Source organism: Strongylocentrotus purpuratus, unplaced genomic scaffold, assembly GCF_000002235.5.
Source record: "Strongylocentrotus purpuratus isolate Spur 01 unplaced genomic scaffold, Spur_5.0 spur5_scaffold_15, whole genome shotgun sequence".
NCBI classification, from domain to species: Eukaryota; Metazoa; Echinodermata; class Echinoidea; order Camarodonta; family Strongylocentrotidae; genus Strongylocentrotus; species Strongylocentrotus purpuratus.
Genome location: NW_022145600.1, coordinates 14942742 through 14964851, shown reverse-complemented (window position 1 = coordinate 14964851; position 22110 = coordinate 14942742). Strand labels below are relative to the sequence as shown.

The window sequence follows — 22110 nt, the reverse complement described above, 5'->3', positions numbered from 1 at the left end:
TAATGTACTATGTTTGGTTACTGAAGTAGTGCAGATATTACCCAAAGACTTCCAAAGTTCAACCTGTGGGAAGGGAGTAAATATTCCTCCTGTAGCAATCTGAAAGCTCTCCAATTTATCTTATTCTTTTAATGCAACCTTTCTTAAAATTGTGATGATTGTTAAATGTTATGTTGAAATGTAATTATTTTGTCTGTATTTATATATTTATATTTGTATGTACATGTATAGCACCTATGTCTGAAGGCAGATTTTATGTATTTTTTACATGACAATAAACTATCTTGAATCTTGAATCAATCTCTAGTCATCAATGTTCTGAGAAATCCTAAATTAATAGGATGATTATATGATTATACAAGTATGTCCTTAAGCCCATATGAGGAAAACAAAATGATGATGTAGAGAGCTATTTTACCAGCTTGTGAAGGCTGTGGAATGCATGGGCCAGTTTCTGGTAATATCCTTGCTCTGTATGCTGTCCGTAGGCTTGCTTAGTGTTGTAGCATCTTACCATGTAATGAAGCTGTGGTGTTGAAAGCAATCCTGCGAATAAATATTTCAGGAAATAAAGAAAATGGCACTTCAAATAGGTAAATGTACGCCAGGGTCCTGCTATAGCTTGGGTGTAAAGAACCTTGCTAGTAATAGTTGCCTTGCAATATCTCGAGAGACTGCATTGATGAAGCACTGATTGATTATCCATACCAACCTCAGATTTAAGGTTAGACAAGATGTTACGTTAAAAAAGGATATTTGAAAGTGAATTTGGATCTAAAGTTAGACCAACATCTTTCTAACATCAGCAGACTTCAGGCACCCTATCGCTCTCACCGTCACAAACAAACGTGTCTAGACTTTTTTCACTTTGTCTGGTGATTAACTTGTAATTCAAATTCAAATTCATGTGAGTGACATTGTGATAATTCAGTTTCATGTATTGTATTGTACTGTATTTATTAAACTTCATTGATGTACATCAATATTCTGTTTATAAATATATAAATCAATTTACAATGTAATGTAACAAATCAATATTCTGTTTGGAAACATATACCAGTATATCATATCAATCAATTTAAAATGTAATGTAACAAATCAACATTCTGTTTGTAAAAATATATATTGTATAAATCAATTCACAATGCAGTGCTTATAACAAAACAGAAGGAAAATTATATCCAGCAGAAACACTCCTTTGTTGTCTTTTGTAATAACATGACATAATGCATAGTAATATAATGTACCATAATAAATCCTAATTGCAGAGTTGGTGCTCAAGGGAGGAGGGGAGGGGGCACAGTTACCCCTCCCCCCACAGGACTATTTAAATTCCCCCAAAATACCCTTTTGAGGAATGAAACCCCCCCCCCCTTACTTCAGATAAGAGCCCTTTCAAGTACCCTATTTACTTCAGATAAATGGCCCTTTTTCTTTCTAATAAGTGCCTCTTCTCCCTTCTCATAAGCCCCTCTTCTCCTTTCTCATACCCACTCTTTTCACCTCTGATAAGTGCCACTATCCAAATCTGCTAGGTGCCCCTTTTACCTTCACAATTATCCTTTTTCCTTTGAAATAAATGCATATTTCCTTTCTAAGAAGTGCCACTTTTCATTTCTGGTGAGTACCCCTTTTTAGGTATGATAAATGCCCCTTTTGATTTTAAGCGGTGCCCCCTTTTCATTTCAGGTGATTACCCTTTTTACCTGGACATGTGCCCCTTACTTTGACAGGTGCCTATTTTCCTATCTAGTAGGTGCCCCTTACTTTGACACGTGCCTATTTTTCTATCTAGTAGGTGCCCCTTACTTTGACAGGTGCCTATTTCCTATCTAGTAGGTGCCCCTTACCTTCTTATAAAAGCCCCATTTTCACCTATGATATGTGCCCCTGTCAAATACGATAATTTCCCCTTGTTACTTTTGATGTAATTGCCCTTTCATAAGTGCCCCCTTTTTACTAATATATTCCACCGCCTCTCACAAACTGTGACCTTTGCGGTCATCCAAAGAGTCATATCTAGTTTCACAGAATCTAAGCAGCTTTGTCTAGTATTAGGAACCTATTTTTGTAAAACCAAAATGAAAGGCAGTAGAGCCAGGGATGGGGGGGGGGGGGGGCAGGGGACATATTGCCCCAAATTTCAAAAGAACAAACTGTGCCCCTTTGAGAAATATAAATGTGTGTGTTTCTAAAGCTTTCAAATGTCTTTTCTCTAGATCATTAAGTGTGTCCTTTTTACACTAAAACGTTATCCCCTATAAACTATAAACCTTCATTATCTATTAACTGCTAAAAGAAACAGTTTCCAGCCTATCATCCATTTAAGTCCTTTTTCAAATTCATAGTATGCTAAGGTAATCAAGTGCCCTTTGTTCAAGATTATAAAGATTTAGACAATATAGTAGTTTTCAAACTCAAGCCAACTGCATTTACTTGCTTTTATTTCATGTAAGGCAAACAAAACCTTCTTTGAATATTTCAAGGACTTAGTCTTACAACTGTACATGCTTTTAATCTTAAAATCCAGATAGATATTTTTTTTTTTTTAGCGGTACTCAAAATGAATTCGCAAACCAAAATATATTTGATTATGACAATTGCTTTTTGGTCTATTTATAAAATGATTATTTTTTGTAATAAGTATGGGTATGAAAATAGAAATTTCAATTTGATTTATTCATTTAAAGTAGCCACACGAAGAATCAAAAGTGTTTTGAATTGATGCAAAACTCATATCACTGCAAAGGGGAAGCCTTGTCGATCAAATACAACAACTCTTCTCTTCAAAATATGTTTGGGGCCACAGTAATCAACTCTCAAAAATGTTAGTTTTGAGATCCAGATTTTCTGCCTTCAGCGGTCCTTTGTAGAGCGTCAATATTTGTGACGTCACATATGGGACACGGCTGGCTAGCCGCATACACTATGAACATGACTGACAAAGAAAGCGGACAAAATATACAGTTCCTCAGGTAGACAAGGGAACATCCCTTCACTGCTATTATGTAAAAATGTGTAGAACAGGTGTCACATGCATATTCACCTTTTTACAAAGCAGTGAAGGGATGTTCCTTTGTGTACCTGAGGAACTGTATATTTTGTCCGCTTTCTTTGTCCGTCATTTTCATAGTGATACTGCAACACGGCACTGAGCTGTTCGTCCAGTGTGTGACGTCACGATTCAGAGCTCGCTACGCTTTTGTGTTTGACTTGCGTTCAGGGGCGTTCGGGGGTCTAATGAGGATCTTGAAAAATTGCATTTTACGCCTTTCCATGATATCTATATGATTTCTCAGCAAATTGTTTGTGTTATTCAAGAGAAAATCTTTCTATCCATATGTAATTTGTTCTAATTATGAGTTGTTAGTGAATTTTCTTGGAGTAGCTCCTTTAAGAGAGAAATGGCTCACAGAATAGAAATAAATGAACATTTGAAAGTACAAAATATGAAATTTCCTGCAAATTTGTTTACCGGTAGTTATATTTGAACAAAATTATGTGTATTATTGATGTTCCATTGTTTTGCTTAATTGTAAGTGAAATAATGTTGTTTGAATATTGCATGAACACCTCACTAGAGGAAAGAGGAAAAAGAGGAAAAAAATGTTAAAATTAAAAGACTGAGACATCAAGATTTGCTATTACCCCACATCTCCCAATGAACATTACATTTCTCACAGCCTCCCCAACATAACAACTGTGAGTTGCTTTTTTAATTGAGTGATCAAACAACAATGTAACAGGTATAATGTTACTGAATGCTACTGAATCCAATGACCGGGGTAATAGTATATCTGTAAAGCCCTTAGAGACATTGTATTTAGCGCTATATAAAAGCGCAGAGCTGCCAACCTTGTGCGACCAAAAAAAGGAACCATGATGGCAAAAAAAAGGAAATCATTAAAACAAAAACTTACAACCATGCGCGAAATACTTCCAATGCAGAAATGTCCATTCCCTATGCAGTTTTTACCATATTAGGACCTATAGTTTATTTACAAGTACCGTAAATCTCTGTGTATAAGACAAACTTAATTTCCACCGGAAAAATTCAAAAGTCGGGGGTGCGTCTTATACCTGTACCCGGTAGAGCACCGGCATGGTCCCAGCTCACTCACACATTGGATTTCGACTCACCAATCTAAAACCAAACTAGCCTATGTCTGAATTTCTGTTTGGACTCAAAGAAAAATGTGTCTGTCATCTTAAGTTTTAAAATGACATTGTTACTATAATTTGTGATAAGTTCACAAGCACAAATCGGTGCCTTCAATTTTGCCCTCCTCGTAGCAAAATGAGGGTTTTCTAACGTACTAAGGTATCTGCTAAAAATAGGGGTGCGTCTTTTACACAGGCGAGTGTATACATGGAGATCTACGGTAGGTATTTTGTTGTTATTTTGGAATTATCAGCATTTAATTCTTTGTGCGAATATTTTTCTCTTCAAGTATATTTTAACCTTAGTTTTCTATTGACTTTGTGATCGAAATAACATTTTAGGGCAGTTGTTTTTAATTAAAAAAATATTTTAAAAACGTATTTTGTATAAAATAAATATGTAAATTGGATGAAAAAAACTGAATAATTCTGGGAAAAACGGAATGGTTGGCAGCTCTGAAAGCGGAATATCATTATTTATTATTACCTGCATTACCATATTGCAGTAAATTAGAGTTCTGGTAACAATCAAATAAAATGTCTATAAAAAAATTAAAACATACAATTATCACCAAATTGTACTGTACATGTATAAATATAAATAGTATCTGCCATATGATTTGTAAAAAAGAATTGTAATTCAGAGTAATTAGCGAAATCAGAAAAACAAGTAAGCTACACCACCTATGATAACATTCATTTTACAAATGGTTCCTCAACTTAGATTCACCATGTAACGGTATACTCAAAATTTGGCTTTAATCTCCCCAATACTGTTTGAGAAATAATAACCATTAGGCCCCCAAAAAACGTTGTTTGGTTGTCCTTGATTGCTATTCTTCTAATTAATTTCATTGGGATGTCAAGCATTAAATCATACAAAGTCAATAAAACACAGTTTAATGTCATCTTTTTTAACGTATAAACAATGAATGTTTGCAAGACGCGCAGAAAGTGTTTTGGCTTTAAAATACAGCACTTTTTAAAATGAGTTTAGGAATGTTCAGTACCTGATTTTAATGAATGGCATTTTCACATAGAAAAAATGAAAATGGCAAGTTAATAATTTTGTTATCTGCTGCAATGCAAGACCTCATGTTGGATCGTAAGAGTGGCCAGTGCATTCTGCCTGGGAGCCTCTAAAGGTGGTACCAGCACCACATCATGATCCACTCTGCCACAAGAATCCTGTAGTGTAGGAGCCTCTAAAGGTGGTACCAGCACCACATCATGATCCACTCTGCCACAAGAATCCTGTAGTGTAGGAGCCTCTAAAGGTGGTACCAGCATCACATCATGATCCATTCTGCCACAAGAATCATGTAGTGTAGGAGCCCCTAAAGGTGGTACCAGCACCACATCATGATCCACTCTGCCACAAGAATCCTGTAGTGTAGGAGCCTCTAAAGGTGGTACCAGCACCACATCATGATCCATTCTGCCACAAGAATCCTGTAGTGTAGGAGCCCCTAAAGGTGGTACCAGCATCACATCATGATCCACTCTGCCACAAGAATCATGTAGTGTAGGAGCCCCTAAAGGTGGTACCAGCACCACATCATGATCCACTCTGCCACAAGAATCCTGTAGTGTAGGAGCCTCTAAAGGTGGTACCAGCATCACATCATGATCCATTCTGCCACAAGAATCCTGTAGTGTAGGAGCCCCTAAAGGTGGTACCAGCATCACATCATGATCCACTCTGCCACAAGAATCATGTAGTGTAGGAGCCCCTAAAGGTGGTACCAGCACCACATCATGATCCACTCTGCCACAAGAATCCTGTAGTGTAGGAGCCCCTATTTGGTACCAGCACCACATCATGATCCACTCTGCCACAAGAATCCTGTAGTGTTGAGATTGACTCATCCAAGCCAACTACACTACTCTGCGTATTTGTGCGTTCCCTTATTATTATTTTTGCAACGATAAGTTATAGCTTACCATAATCTGTAAGTTGACCTTCCATGGCAGTGACCCCATCCTTTAGAGACTGAGCAAGAACTACACTGCTGGGTCTGGACAAGTCAAACATAAAGTAAAGATACATACATACATATCATTATAGACAATCTAATATGGGTAGACAAGTATCAAAAAGTAATCTTTACAGGCAGCCACGCACTTTGTGAAACGTTTCATTGAACAGTTACAAATTCCCACAATGTTAATTGCATATCATTTGAGGATAAATGAAAGTCTTTGTGTGCACAAACTTCTATTTAGTTTTATCATATAATTCATCAGAGTACACAACTGTTAGACTTCAAGTTAAAAGTGTTAAATGCCATTTCTGACCAGTTCTGCATTTAATCTGGTATACAAGAAACCTTAAACAATAGCTTTCTGGAATTATTTTCTTCTTCATCCCCTGTAATGGTCTATGTTCAACATTTTCCATACAGATGCATAATAATCACTGAGTAATAGCCAGGACTTGGTGTATAGACACATAGCTTTCTGTGAGACACAAGACAAAGCCAATTTGTTTTATGCACAGCCTTCATGGCCTTAAACCAACAAGTGGGATGACTCGCATCAAATAGGACTATCAAAAGGTACGTAAAAAATGAAGGCCTCATGGTGCATATCTTTTAATCTGATGGCAAAGCTGGAGGTGATGATACATAGTAACTAGGAAGTCAACAACAAAAAATAGTGTACCGTAAATCTCCGTGTATAGGGCGCACCTGTGTATAAGGCACACCCCTATTTTGGGGGCAAAAAAAAAAAAAAAAAAAAAATTGTTTTTTGTTTTGTTGTTGTTTTGTTGCCGAAAATCCACGCGGGGAAGGACCTTCATTTTACATCGAGGTGCAGATGAAGTTGTGAACTTGTCACAAATAATAGTAACAATGTCGTTGTAGAAGAATGTGTAAGATCATTAATGTAAATTAAAAACAGGTCCAGACTCTAAGGCTTCATGATACCAAGTGTCCCACACCAGCCTCATCACATCACCTAGCACAAGCACTGTGTTCTATGCCAAACATCAATAGTCATGCATGATATGAATAGCATCCTCTAAATTTCTGACAATGGAGTACCTTGTGGTACACCATTTGTTATAGAAAAAAAAATTGAGGAATTATTATTATAAACTACATATTGAGATCTATTAGAAAGATTACTTTCAAACCAAGATGACAGTCAAATTTGAGTGTTGTAGTTTCGGAGTGGTGAGTAAACACACTGATTACTGAGCTGGGAGACATTGCCAGGCATAGCGCCATAAATCGAAACTTTAAAAAAAAAAAAAAAAAAAAAAAAAAAAAAAAAAAAAAAAAAAAAAAAAACTTTTTTCTCTACCTGTGTATAAGACGCACCCCCGACTTTCAAATTTTTTCGGCGGCAAAAAAGTGCGCCTTATACACGTAGATTTACGGTATTCGTTTAAAATCAAGAAATTTGATACTCATATAAATTAAACAATAATAATCAGAAGTGAGAGGGCCATGCTGGCACAGGAGCATGCAGCCAGCCAGCGTGCAGAATGGAGATCAAGAGCGGGCAAGTGAGAGGGCCATGCTGGCACAGGAGCATGCAGCCAGCCAGCGTGCAGAATGGAGATCAAGAGCGCGCAAGTGAGAGGGCCATGCTGGCACAGGAGCATGCAGCCAGCCAGCGTGCAGAATGGAGATCAAGAGTGCGCAAGCAACACTCTTACACCATCTCAAAGTTTGATTTTGTTCTGAAAACTTTACTTTGAAAAACAATTATCAAAAATCAGTGTACATGGCCAGAATAATCACAATCCAAGCTTTGATTTCAAACCTCTATTCATGAAAACTATATAAAAATTGTGGCAATCATGATGAAAATAGATCTCAATTTCAGAGTTTCGCCCATGAAGTCTAACCATTAACAGTATGGACCTCATACCAACGGATCTGCTGAGAAGTAGGGACTAAATGTTTACACACATGTACAAAACAAATAGGAGAAAAATAATAAACAATGTTGAAACACTTACTTTTTAATGCAATGCTCCAAAATCATACTATTAAAGGGATCCTATAACTTTGTCTCAGGTTCTGAAACAAAATCCTGGATTTAGCTCATGCTGCAAACGTAATTATAAACCTTTAGGTCAGTCAGGAGCCCCATGAGTTTAACAAGCCGATCACCTGTCTGATTATCAAGATATTTATGATTGGAAATCGAAACCAAATTTGCGTTTTCCTAACGGTTTTCATACCACTACAGTCTATTGGGGAAAACGAGTATGGTTAAAGCGGTCACACAAAGATTTTTACTTTTTTAAGGCACTTCTTGGTAGTTGTGGTGGTGGTTATTTTACCTGGCTGCTAAGAAAGCATAAATGCTTGTTAGTAAGCAACCAGACGGCCGGCAGCTTTAGGTCCTCTCTGAGGGACCTGGTAATGAGGATTAATGCCTTACCAAAGGGCACTAGCGCATCGACTTGGTTTCAATATTACACCATATCACAGACACTGATAACACTTAGGGATGTGCATCTCAGATTTAACATTTTAAACGATGCCTTGAATGTAAATGACCATAATAAAGCAGTTCTGTAATTTTCAGCTGATTCACAGCTCAATATCATGTAGAAAAACTGAAGAAACCCCGGCTTATTTTCAAAGTTTTGGAATGGGGTCATGAATTTGGTTCAAATGAACATATTGGAAGCATATCAGTTTTACAATAGTCAATTATCGTTGTCGCCGTTGAAATCAAGTCTAAAGTGATGAAATTGTAAATATAAACTCTTTATGTTTCATAGCTCCCTCTCAAGACTGATATTACTGTAGCTTTAAAACAATATTTCTTGACTACAATCGACCGATTTGCTATTCCTGTTTGGAAATTATATACGCTATCCAAACTGCATATTTTGACATTTTTGTATGGTTGCAGCTACCATGTAATGGCCTTAGGCGCTATTTGAAATTTTTATTTCACAAAAGCTCTTGATTTTGTTGGCTATCGGTCTAGTGAACCTTCTGAAAAGTGGCTTGAAGACCCAAAAGACTGACATTGTCCAGAACCTTTGTCAGACGGGGGGGGGGGGGGGGGGCTTTTGGTCTTGTGGGCTATCGGTCTAGTAAACCTGTAAATAGTTCAGAAGTTCCAAAAGACCCATATTGTCAGTCTAGTGGGCTGTAGACAAAATGAAAGTGATATGGAGACACTTTCTTGTTTCCCTAAGTGATCTCATTTTTCGATAACTGTGTTGTCGAAATACACATACATTTACATGAACACGCATCAAGTATCCCTTACATGAAACATAACTACTCACACAAGTCATATTGAAAATTCATCAAACATACCGGTAAGCCCAAATTACATGTACAGTCAAACCTGTCTATAGCAACCACCCAAAAGAAACACAAAAAGTGGCCTTTGTAGACAGGTGGTCTTTGTAGACAGGTTCTTTAAGTACATGCTTAAATAAGAAACCATTTTCAAGGGAAACAACAAATGTGGCGTTTGTAGACAGGTGGTCTTATAGACAGGTGGTCAATAAAGCAGGTTTGACTGTACAAAACAATTCTATGCAATTTCATATTTCTCATTACCGTTTATTTCAAAGCACAGTGGGCATGCACTGCTTACCTTGTATCTCTGGCTATAAAGACATTAGCAGGTGCTAAGATGTCAACCTGTGCTTCTTTTACCACTGTCTTCACTGTACACTCAAGGTCCTCATCGCTGCAATCATATTACAGAAAAAGATAGAAACAAATTAAAGAAATCTTACAGATAGTACATGTATTCATTTTTCACTTCTGGTAAATATGACAAATGACATTTCCAAAGAATCATACAATCAACACTGAATGATCGCAACACTACAAAACATGACTTTAAAAAGTTATGAAGAAAAGATATATGGACTTGGTTTATTACCATTGAAACTTGTACATTAAGTGCTTTCAGTTTGCATGTCCAGGTTTGCTACTTTTGGAGAAATGGGGAGCCCATTGTATGATTGCATGTTGTTGAATAGAGTATTTCCCCTCAAACCTCGAAAGTATGTAGTATGTACACAAATGTAGTTTGTCTCGATTTGTATTGTTTACATCAATATGTTTGTAAATGTTGTATTTACATGTATGTTGAAGGGCCTCCATGGAAATCAGTATTTAACTACTGATGGAGCCACTCTACTAAAAAAAGGACTAACAAATAAAAAAATAAATAGAAACTGCTTCTACGACCTGGTTGTGACTCAGCAATATGCCATCTTTCCAACTGTTATTGTTCATTCAACACTGGTGTACTACTCTGATAGCATTATTGGCTGGGATTGAGGTGACTGGCACACTGACACTATATGAAATGAGTGTTTTATCCTCATCTATTTTGGATATTTCTGATTCTCTCTATGCAGTCTGCAGTCTTTTGAATGTGATGTTCACACATGATCTAGTATGACCTTTGACTTCATTACCCCGAAATCTAATCAGTTCATTGGTTCTGCAAGATACATACATGACCCAAGTTTGGCGCTATTCTATCAATAGGTTCTTGAGATAATGCGATCACAAAAACGGGACGTACAGACGGACGGACGGACAGAAAACATAATGCCTCCGGCTACTTTGTACTGTAACGGAGGCATAAAAAGGTAATTGCTTGTTATTCAGCAGAGTTTTTGAAACGTAGTCTAAATCCTTTATCATTTCAGTAAGATCACTCCTTTAATAAAAGTTGCCTTGAAAAAGAATACCAGTAGTATAAACAATTTCCTGCAAAAAGTCTGCATTGTACATGTAGTATGTACACTAGTATACAAATACTAAAAGAAATCCAACATACGGAAATCCAATTTATACATGTACTGCAAGGTAGTGCAGTTAATGCAGCTCAGTGTAAATTGCATTGCTTGAGCGCCGTGACACTGCAGGAGTTGCCTGCTGGAGGGCATTTGAACTCCTGTACGCTCTGTGTGTGTGCAAAATTTGCGGAGGGGTTAGGCATACTATCACAAGGTTAGGCTTACTATCACAGGGTTCTGCAAAAACCCTCTGACACAATGATAGATTGAGATGCACCTTGTCCTGTGATATAGTTTTGACCAATCAGTGAATAAGAATCTATGTACGAGATATATAATATACAATAAGCGTGTGCTTGACATGACCTTTTGCAGGAAATGCATATTTCTTATTGGACAGATGGTTTCTTGCAACGCCTCTGGCCGCTCCATTGCGTAGTATTGGACCATTTTTTGTTTCTGTTCTCATTAATTTGCTTTGCACCGCATTTGCAGAGTTAGTTAGCCCTTCTTTTTTGCAGGGCCAACTCACCCCGTACTAGAGGTGGGACTAGCCCACTTTGGTAAATTAGTGTCTGAACAGAAAGTGGACTAAGACCCCCTTTAAGCCCCACATACAGTCCCTGGCTAAGCACAATTTTACCAGTGTGAAAAGCACATCTATGTCGGATTGACATGATGCAGGAAATTGAGGGTACCCTGGCTTTTGATGAAATTGGAACTGCAGCTCTTACTTAAAAATAAAACAATTTAATACAGAGAAAATACTTCTGAGTAGTGCTGTAACATCACGGATATCTCCAATTCCGTTTAACCGCCAGTCAAAACCGGACGGTTTTGTTTTTTGTTTTTTGTTTTTTACCGACTCTGTCGGCAACTTTCATTTAACTGCGAGGTGCATTTAAAGGGGCCGATTTGTGCTTGTGAACTTGTCACAAATAATAGTAACAATGTTGTTTTTAGAAGAATGTTTTTAGAAGAATGTGTAAGATCATTAATGTAAATTAAAAGTTGGATGAATTATTATTATAAACTACATATTGAGATGATGAGATCTATTACAAAGATTACTTTCAAACCAAGATGACAGACAAATTGGAGTGTTGTTCTAGTTTTGGAGTGGTGAGTCAACACACAGATTACTGAGCTGGGAGACATTGCCAGGCATAGTGCCAGGTGGAGGGGCATAAATCGAAACTTTAAAAAAAAAAAAAAAAAAAAAAAATTATTAAAAAAAAATAAAAAATAAAAAAAATTAAAAAAAATAATAAAAAAATCGGGAAAACGAAACCGTCCAATTGAAAACGGAATCCGCCATGGGCGGTCGGATACCGGACGGTTAAACGTTTGACTACAGCACTACTTCTGAGTCCTATGGGCGTTGCAAGAAAGTTGCAATTGATTGAAAGTTGCACAATTTTCAACTGATATTTGCAATCGATTGCACCTCAACTTTCTTGCGACGCCCCACTAGTCTCCTTAATTTCCTAGGATTTTGTTAGGATTAAAGTTATAACAATTAAATTAAGTTAACTAGATCTAGCTATTATTATCCCCCCCCCCCCTCTCTTTCTCTCTCTCTTACTAATACAGTGTTGGAAGAAAGTTGAGTTGCGATTAATTGCAAATTTTCAAATAATCGCAAGGTTGATTTTGGGGATTTACAATTGATTGCAAAACGCCCCACTACCAGTACTATGTAACTTACCTAGAATTTGCCATCCGAGAAGCATAACCTTCCCAGTTTGGTACCAGCATCTCTCCCATAGGCTCTACTAGCTTCACACCATTATCCTCCTCTGGGTTGTGGGAAGCGGTTATCATCACACCAACAGTGGCTGGTATAAAGAGGAAAGGGAAATTAACAATCAATACCTATCACATTTATAATAAAAGGGCTCAGGGTTGGACGGCTCTTTAAGTGCCTTTTTTAACAAATATTGTTTATTTTTGTTAATTCATGCACCATTTCTTGCCATTTACAAAATATTACATTTCCGCTTGGTCTACACACACCCTCATACTACAATCTGATGTATTCTGATTACTAAGTCTGCCCCACTTGCCTTTCTTTCTTTCTATCTACAGTATATATATAGAGTGGTGAAGTGTGACGTCATCAAAAATCTATTTTTTAGAATTTTCACATTTTTCTTCATTTTCCGAAAGAGCATCAAAATAATGTCCAAAATGTCGAAAACCAATTGAATATGTTAAGCATTGGCTGAGATATGACCATCTGAATAAATATAGTTCCTATAGGAACTCAGTGTTATTTGCTCTGGCTTGTAATGGTTAGGAGACAGAGCAAATAACATGAATTCTCTCACTGACTTTTTATCTCTCTATTTATGATCTTTTTATCTCCCTCTTACATTATATCACAATATTTTGAAATGTAATTTATTTGCTTTCATCAGAGGGTGTCCTTGTAATTTATTGCTCAGAGCAGTTAATGTACAGTAACATAGATTGTGTAAGTTGAACCACAGCACATGTTGCTTTGTTAGGCTAGCACACAATTGAAGCTGAAAAGCCTATGTGCATAATCAGTTCCCTTGAAAATTAGTCTTGACTCTTTATACTTTTCAGCACTTTCCTGCACTTTCCAGCGAAAGTGATAAAAGGAACAATGTCATATCAAACAGGGATACTGATATGTAACATTATTGATGGAATCACCCATTTCATGGAGCTGACCATGAAGAACTTTGCGCATGGAGCGCTGTACAGTGAGTTTACAAGCTCTCATTGGCCGATCCGCTCGAGTGGCTTCAAATTAAAGTGAGAGAGGGCCTACTTAACCTAAGCGCAACTTAAGTTCAATGGCAAAGTCAAAACGTAATATTACGTCAAACCAGAGATTTTGTCCTGCTTTAAACAGGTGATGCACTTCACACATAACTGACGCATAAAATAGAAAAATCAGCTAACATCTCAGAATAAATTTCCAGTTTGTACCTTAAATATGACGAAAATGAGAAGTGTTCAAACTTACAAAATAGTTACGTAAGAATTAAAATTAAGTGAAATACTTAAGTGAAAAAATCATAACAAATAGAGGGTTTGACTGAAATGTAGTATAAAAAAAAACGAAAATCGCAAGTTTGCTCGTCGTAGAAATATCTTAAAGCATTGAGTTAATGGAAAACAGCGATAGTCAATAAGAACTTAGAAGGGCCCTTGTCGGTGCCAATTTAGTAAAATGAAGCTGTGATTTGCCAAGATCGGTTGAAAGGTTTGCGCATGTGCTAAATGTAAGCTAAAGTTCTACGTGCTGACTGTAAGAATGTAGCAGCATACCTTTTGTCTGTTTTGACCGAAGTGCCGCAAGAATTCCCATCCTATACATCACAGAATCTAGCAGATTAGCCCTGAAATGAAGACAAAAATGAATAAAATTAACATTAAAAAGAGGGTCATGCTTGGAGGACACCTGCCATTGTTTTTGTTTTCTTCCAGTGTAACACTGAAATGTGTTACACTGTATTTATTGCTCTGAAAACATGTCACAAGGCAGAGTGGGAGTCTGTGGGACAAGTAATGTTCATCATAAAGGCACCGCATGTGCAGTGCCGCAATGTCCCTGTAGAGTAATGCAGAAATAGTTTTTGTCTCTGATTCTGAAACAAAATCCTGGATTTAGCTCATGCTGCAATGATAATTATAAACCTTTATGACAGTCAATGGCCAATCAGAGCACTTGTTTAATATTGGCAGAGATGCCAAGTTCCAAGATCTTTTCTCCTTCTCCTTCTTTTTCTCCTCCTCCTCCTCCTCCTCCTCCTCCTCCTCCTCCTCCTCCTCCTCCTCCTCCTCCTCCTCCTCCTCCTCCTCCTCCTCCTCCTCCTCCTCCTCCTCCTCCTCCTCCTCCTCCTCCTCCTCCTCCTCCTCCTCCTCCTCCTCCTCCTCCTCCTCCTCCTCCTCCTCCTCCTCCTCCTCCTCCTCCTCCTCCTCCTCCTCCTCCTCCTCCTCCTCCTCCTCCTCCTCCTCCTTCTCCTTCTTCCTCTTCTTCTTCTTCTTCTTCCAGTGCAAGTACAGTCCTCTGGGTAGAGTATTTTTGTACTATTGTGTAGTGCTGTGAACGAGTGTGCCATGCTGCATTGTGTGAGCCTCCAAAAAAGAGGTCCCAAATGGTTTTAGACTTGAGTAGTAAAAAGTGTTCATTGTGCAAGTAACAATAACTCCTTCTCCAGCTAGTTTTGACTGTTGTGTTGTCTACATGTGTCTTCCAGCTTATACACGTAAGTAAGTCCGTAAATTTCGCGTTTGGAAATAAGCCATAAAAACTTTGATAACTGTATATAGGATAAAAATATACATATTTTTTTTCTTTCTGATTTATAAATCAGAAAATTAGATCTAGATGAGAGATCTCATCTAAATAAAGAAAATCGGGGGAGAAAGTTTTTGTAGAAAGTTTTGGTAGAAAGTTTTTGTAGAAAGTTTTTGTAGAAAGTGGTCCAGAGGCGGCTCAATCTCTTCCCCCTGTGCGAGCTGTCTGGGTTTCCGTCAGGGTATGGGGAATGTCAACAAATGTCAGTTTTATCAAAGAATGACCCATACGATACCAGACGGTTATTTCTGTCTAACGCTAGATGAGATGGATGAGTTAACGAACGAAAGAAAGAGACAGATATTTTCCATCTACTGTAGCCTACTCTAGGCTAACTCCAGGAAGCTCTGACGCCGCTTCAGCGGCTGCATAGGAAAACATTCAAACAGCGGGTTGGACGACATTATCTCAAAATATGCAAAGAGAGTAATTACAATTTTGACTCCTCTGGGCATCTCGCTAGCCACTAGCCACTTGAAATTATAATTTGAAGAAAATAGAAGTACGCACTACCGCGCATGCATACTTTCTCCTCGCCATGTTGAATCGTTGATACATGGAAGAATCGTCAGGGTAGGACGACGAATCACCCCCTTTTTCCAATCGAAGACTTCTTTAAATTATAATTTCAAGTGGCCAGGGAGATACCCAGAGGAGTCGAGCAACCTTAGATTGTAGTATTAGCAGAAGCGGATCTAGAGGGGGGGTTGGGGGGGTTGCAACCCCCCCCCAAAAAAAAAATCCGGGGACCGTTTTTTTAAATCTTATCTTTTTTTTTAAACTTGTAATTTTATTTTATTCTATTTCTATGTATTTATTTCATTTATTATTATTATTATTATTATTATTATTATTATTATTATTATTATTATTATTTTTTTTTTTTTTTTTTGGGGGGGGGGGGGGGGGTTGGGCGAACAAATGTCACAGAGTCCCTTGCCCCCCCCCCCCCCTCCATCAGCTTTTTTGAGGAAACGGGCCACCGCCGAAGTGACAAGCTAGGCCAGCGTTGCCGATTCTCATCCCCAAAATCCCCACATTAAAAAAAAAAAAAAAAAAAAAAGGAAAAAAAAAAGAAAAAAAAGAAAAGAAAAAAAGAACGCACGCTGGAGAGAAACCCTTTCAAGTGCAAATATTGTGAGAAGATATTCAACTCATCTGGTAACTTAACCAAACACATGATAACTCTGGATATAACTGTGTATTTAACTGTTACTTGATTTAAAAAGACGTTATCATGCACTGCTTTTTATGGTCTCCATTGTGTTAATAGATGCCAGGAAAACATCACTTACGGGGTTCAAATAAACACCCCAAAAAAAATCGGCTCGCCGCTTCGCGGCTCGTGGACGATGCTCTGCATCGTCATTATTGGTCAACCCCCCCCGAGCAAAAAGCTAGATCCGCCCCTGATTAGTAAGTCAAAATTGTAAATACTCCCTTTGGCTTTGCATATTTTGAGATAATGTCACCCAACCCGCTGTTTAAATGTTTTCCAATGCAGCCGCTGAAGCTCCGACGCTTCCTGGAGTCAACTCTAAGCCACTCCAGCAAAGCAGCATAGAGAGTCAATGCTAATGCGTATTGACCTGTAGCACTGCATACTTGCTGTAAGGCAGGTATTATTAGACCTATACACAAATATACACAACACACAATATAAGTATGTGTGCTCCGAGGCCGAGTCTACGCATATCTGAACAGTAACTCTCTCTCTCTCTAACTAGATTCTAAGTGCCATATCGTTTGACCTTGGCGATCACGCTGTTCCACAACCCTCTGCTCCTATAACCTTCTGTATTAGTACCAATCCCAGTTCTTTCACTCCTCTCTCTTCCAACAATTTCTGCAGACTGTCCATCCAAAGTATCCTCCTTCTTCCCCTAGATCTAGGCCTACTCCTTCTTCCCACAATTTTCCCTGTCAAAGCAAGATTCTCTAGGGTCTAGATCATCTAGGCCTAGGCTTAGGCCTTCTTTACCATGTTTACGTGTAATGTGACCAATGAACAGTACCGTAATAGAACAGAGATATTTACCGGCAACGAAATCCTGCGGTGCCATAAGAATACTTCTGGTCGATAGGTTTACAATGCCGGGAAGATCCTGTAGCTATTTTTTTGAAATACTCCATTTTCCCTGCTGAGCCTTAGTAGTAATGTGTTAGATTACTGCTAGTAGACATCTAGCTCTACAACAAGTGTGAGCCGATATGATTGCCCTGATATCGGCGCGCGATATTCGCCTATTCAAATCATGCAAACCAACGTAACGTAACCACTGATTCGATTTTTCCGTAGAGATCAGTGAATTGAACGTAACACGTTGATCCTGGCCGGAATCTATGAGACGCCGTTAGTAGACTTATTATATACACCAATTATTTATAAAATTGTAAATCATTATTTACCTTAATATAATATTTATATACGATGCAATAAAAAGTGTATGATTATTTATAAATAATCACTATATCCATTATATGTGAATAATGTTGTTAATATAGATCTATCCATAATATTCAAATAATAATGTTCACATTAATTATATATGAACAATGATTACACAAATAACACAATATTAGTTGCCCCCAAAATGTGAAAATCGAGCCGACCGATATCTCGCTCAGTGGTGGTGGTGGTGGTGGTGGGGGGGGGGGGGGGGGGGGGGGGGGGTTAGTGAAAGCACTTTTTTTTTGCCTCCGGAAATGTGAAAATCGCACCCACCGATAATTCGCTCAGTGGGGGGGGGGGGGTATCAATTTGTTTCATTAAACAAAATGAGGGGGTTAACCCCAAATTATTCTATGTTCTATAAAAATAGAAGTGATTGTAGCAAGGGCGGCGGAGCATCTTCGGAAGTGCCAGGGGGGGGGGGGTACCAACAAAAAAAGGCATTTTCCGGAAAATTGGGCACCTTCTTGAAAAGGGACACCTCAAAGCGAAAATATACAACTAGACATAGGAATTTTACCCCTATATTGTAATATATTATCAGGGATGATTTCAAAATTTGTTTCTCTCTTTTCTGGCAGTTGGGTGTAATGATCTGAATATTCATTTGCAAGCGAGCAAAATTAAATTAAGATTTGTGAGGTCGCAGTGCAAAAAACGAAATTTGTTAAAAAGGAAAAACTAATCCTGATGGGTTTTAAAGCACAATCTTATAATGAAAGACTGCAAGGACCTTTGATAAGAAATATAGTTATATAAAAAATAAATGCGAGCGAGCGTTACGAGCGAGCTTTGAGGGAAAATTTAAGAAAATGTTGCTCTTATTTGATTAAGGGCACACATGTTATGGTGAAAGGAAAAAGGGGCCACTTGTCAGAAGGGAAAAGAACACTTATTAGAAAAGAAAACGAGTAGAGCACGTGTCAAAGTAAAAAGGGCAATCATCAGAGGTGAAAATAGGGCACTTTTTGCAGCTAATATGGGGCACTCACCAGAGATGAAGAAGCAACGGAAAAGGGGCAATTATAACAAAGGAAAAAGGGCAATTATCAGAAGAAAATGGCACTATTTTAAAAGGACAAGGGACACATGTCAAAATAAAAAATGCACTTACGAGAGATACAATTGTGCACTTATTACAATGCTAATTGAGGGCACCTCTCAAATTTGAATAAGGGCACTCATCGGAAATGAAAAGGGGGACTTTTATAAGAATGAAAAGAGGCACTTGTCAAAATATTAGGGACACCTCTCAGATTTGAAATGAGACAATTATGTGAGGTGAAGGGGCACTTGTCAGAGATGTTAAAGGTAAAGACCAGTTATGGTCATGCGATTGCATTGTGAAAGAAACGTTGTGGAATCGATCAGAAAAGGTAAATCATCTAGCATCTAGCATCTGCAAGGTTCTGGAATCATCAAAATGATAAGAAATTTGGCCCATTCTTCGTAAAGTTACAAGCACTATACACAGAAAGATGTATATGGGACTACCCTATATCTCTCACAGACCATGAGAGAAACAAATTTACCAAATATATGAATTAGTAGGCGGTTTCCCGGCAATTTTTTTATCATCATGTATTAGTCAAAACATATTCTTTCACATGATTGGTAATGAGAGCTTCCATTTCATTTTTTGAAATTGGGGCATTTCCAATACTGGTCTTTACCTTTAAGAGGCCCTTCAAGTACATGCAAAAGGCCACTAACCTGAGATGAAAAGGGGCACTTGTGAGAATTGAAAGGGTCACTTATTACAAAGAAAAATGCGCACTTGTTAAATGAAAAGGGGCACCTATGAGATTTTGATATAGAGGCATCTATCAGAGGAGTAAAGAAGGGGCATTTATGAAAAGGGGAAGTGGTTCTTAACTTCTTATTAAAAAAGAAAAGGGGCGTTTATTAGAAAGAAAAAGGGGCATGTGTCAAATAAAAATTGGCATTTCTCAGATTTGAATAGGGGGAATTATCATAGGTGAAGGGGCACTTATTAGAGGTGGTAAGAGGACACTTTACCCATGTAAAAAGTGGCACTTTAGGAGGTACCTGAAAAAGTGTGGCACAATTGTGTCCACCCCTCCCGGCCCCCACTCAGTGTTATTTAGGGTATGCGTATGCGTATGCAAGGGGTTCCCTCCCTTTGAACGCACCCCCTAAGTCCGGTGTGTAAGTCAAACTAGGCCATTCTCAAGAACCTTGGTTTCCCGTTTTAACCTATGCAACGGTAACTTTTGATTTGAGACCTTCTTTCTTTACACAATAATCCGCTAATTAGTGTACATAATATTGTTCATCTAAGCTCTAACTCCAAGGCTCAAGGCGATATCTAGCTAGATAGGAATATCCGTCTCAGACCGTCTGGTTGGGGATCTTTTTTAAAATACATATTTTGACTTTCCAATCTCACCCAACACAAATTTACACAATATGCAGGAAAAAAATTATTTGGAGATAACTATTTAGGGTAGGTGCAGGCAATTGGAGACCACCAAGCTTGAACCCATCACTGTCTGTCCGTGATGGCTCCAATATTGCTAAAGCGCCATTTGTGGCCTTTAAAGATGAAGTTGAGTTCTGGTCATGCGATTGCATTGTGAAAGAAACGGTGTGGAACCGACCAGAAAAGGTTGATCATCTAGCATATAAGAATTTGTGTGTATTGCAAGGTTCTGGAATCATCAAAATGATACGAAATTTGGCCAAGTCTTGGTAAAGTTACAAACACTGTACACAGAAAGATGTATATGGGACTACACGAACACGCAGGCGCGTAGCCAGGGGGGGCGGTGGGGGCGGTCGCCCCCACCCAAAACGCCGGCCAAAAAAAAAAGAGAGAGAGAAAGAGAAGAAAAAAAAAGAGAGAGAACGTAGGAAGAAAAAAGGAAAAGGAGTCGAGAACGGTACAATGAATCGTCAAAGCTTCCGGGCTTCGCGCAGGAAGGGGGAAACTGAGTTCAAATTAAGAAATATGAGTCGGGAAAGGTACAACGAATCGTCTTCTTTCTCTAATAATTTAATGAAACGTCAAAGCTTCGCGCGAGAGGGGGGGGGGGGAACAGAATTCAGACAAGGATTAAGAGTCGAGAAAGGTACAACGAATCGTCTTCTTTCTCTAATAATTTAATGAAACATCAAAGCTTCGCGTGAGAGAGGGGAGGGACTGAATACAGATAAGGATTAAGAGTCGAGAGAGGTACAACGAATCGTCTTCTTTCTCTAATAATTTAATGAAACGTCAAAGCTTCGCGCAAGAGAGGGGAGGGACTGAATTCAGACAAGGATTATGAGTCGAGAAAGGTACAACGAATCGTCTTCTTTCAAAGCTTCCGCGCTTCGCGCGGGAGGGGGGGAAACTCCCCCTCCCTGCACCCACCCCCCTATAGGAGCGCGCTTCCCGCGCTCTTTAAGTGATTTGCACGCTTCGCGTGCTCACTACCGCCCCCCCCCCCTAAAATGAAATCCTTGCTACGCGCTTGCGAACACGTGGCGTAAAAAGCCGGTCCCAGATTTCTACGATGTTACATGCATATTTAGAATAATTATGAAGGCATTTGAAGAGCCATGCTTTTCAGGGAACATGTCTTATCTGAATTTCTTCCACACTTGCATAATAAGAATGAGTAACGCTCACAAATTATTGTTCACCTCTTCCCAGAACTCAGCCTTCTCTTTAACAACACTACTACATATATCCAATTCATTTCGAAGACTACAATGTGCTCTTTTTCCGAGAAAATTGGCAAAATTGACCAAGGTAACCTATTTTGATCGTAAAATTTTGCTCTGATATAAAAACACAATTTTCAATGAATGTTGTGGTGTATGCAGATATTTAGGGGTGGCTCTTAAAAAGTAGTTTTAAAAATGAAGTTTATGAAGTGTGCCAACCATCACAGAAAACTTATGGCCATTGTATGTTGTGAATGGGTGTTGCACAGCACATTATGAATGGTGTCTGATCAGAAATGTGTGCAGGCAATGGGGGACACCAGGTCCAAGATTTGTTATTATTATTATTATTATTATTATTCATTTATTGGTATATAATGACCGATCAGCAGCACAAGGCTGAAAAGATCAACTTACAAATGTATAGTGATGTAAATTATATACATGTACAATAGTATTACGAAACATAGTAAATAAATCTGTAACATAATGACAATACAGCAGAATTATATTGCGTTCGTTTATGTACACTGTCGCTCATAAATTATAGTTGGAATATTTTTGTTTTACCCCAATTCCCCAATTCATGGAATTATTTTAAAAATAATTTAAAAATAATAGATCTAGAACTCTAGATAATAGTATACATTTTCAGATTTTGTTGAATAATAATTGTGTGCCCATGCCTTGAGCCATAATGCATGGCCGTCCAGAGGATTTTTTTATGTTGGGGACCGGGGT

At 38.2% G+C, this 22110-nt stretch overlaps 1 protein-coding gene across 1 annotated transcript in view; it reads right to left on the bottom strand.

Moving 5' to 3' along the window:
* LOC581549 (phosphoacetylglucosamine mutase) overlaps positions 1–17527 on the bottom strand; it is a 40274-nt gene extending 22747 nt beyond the window's left edge. The window contains exons 1-6 of the mRNA XM_030985656.1: positions 17284–17527; positions 14213–14283; positions 12618–12747; positions 9745–9840; positions 6106–6179; positions 419–546 (exon numbers count right to left, since the gene is read on the bottom strand). Coding sequence (XP_030841516.1) covers positions 419–546; positions 6106–6179; positions 9745–9840; positions 12618–12747; positions 14213–14283; positions 17284–17378 — 594 coding nt within the window. The 5' untranslated portion in view covers positions 17379–17527. The remainder of the gene's footprint in view (positions 1–418; positions 547–6105; positions 6180–9744; positions 9841–12617; positions 12748–14212; positions 14284–17283) is intronic.
* Between the last annotated feature and the right edge of the window lie 4583 nt (positions 17528–22110).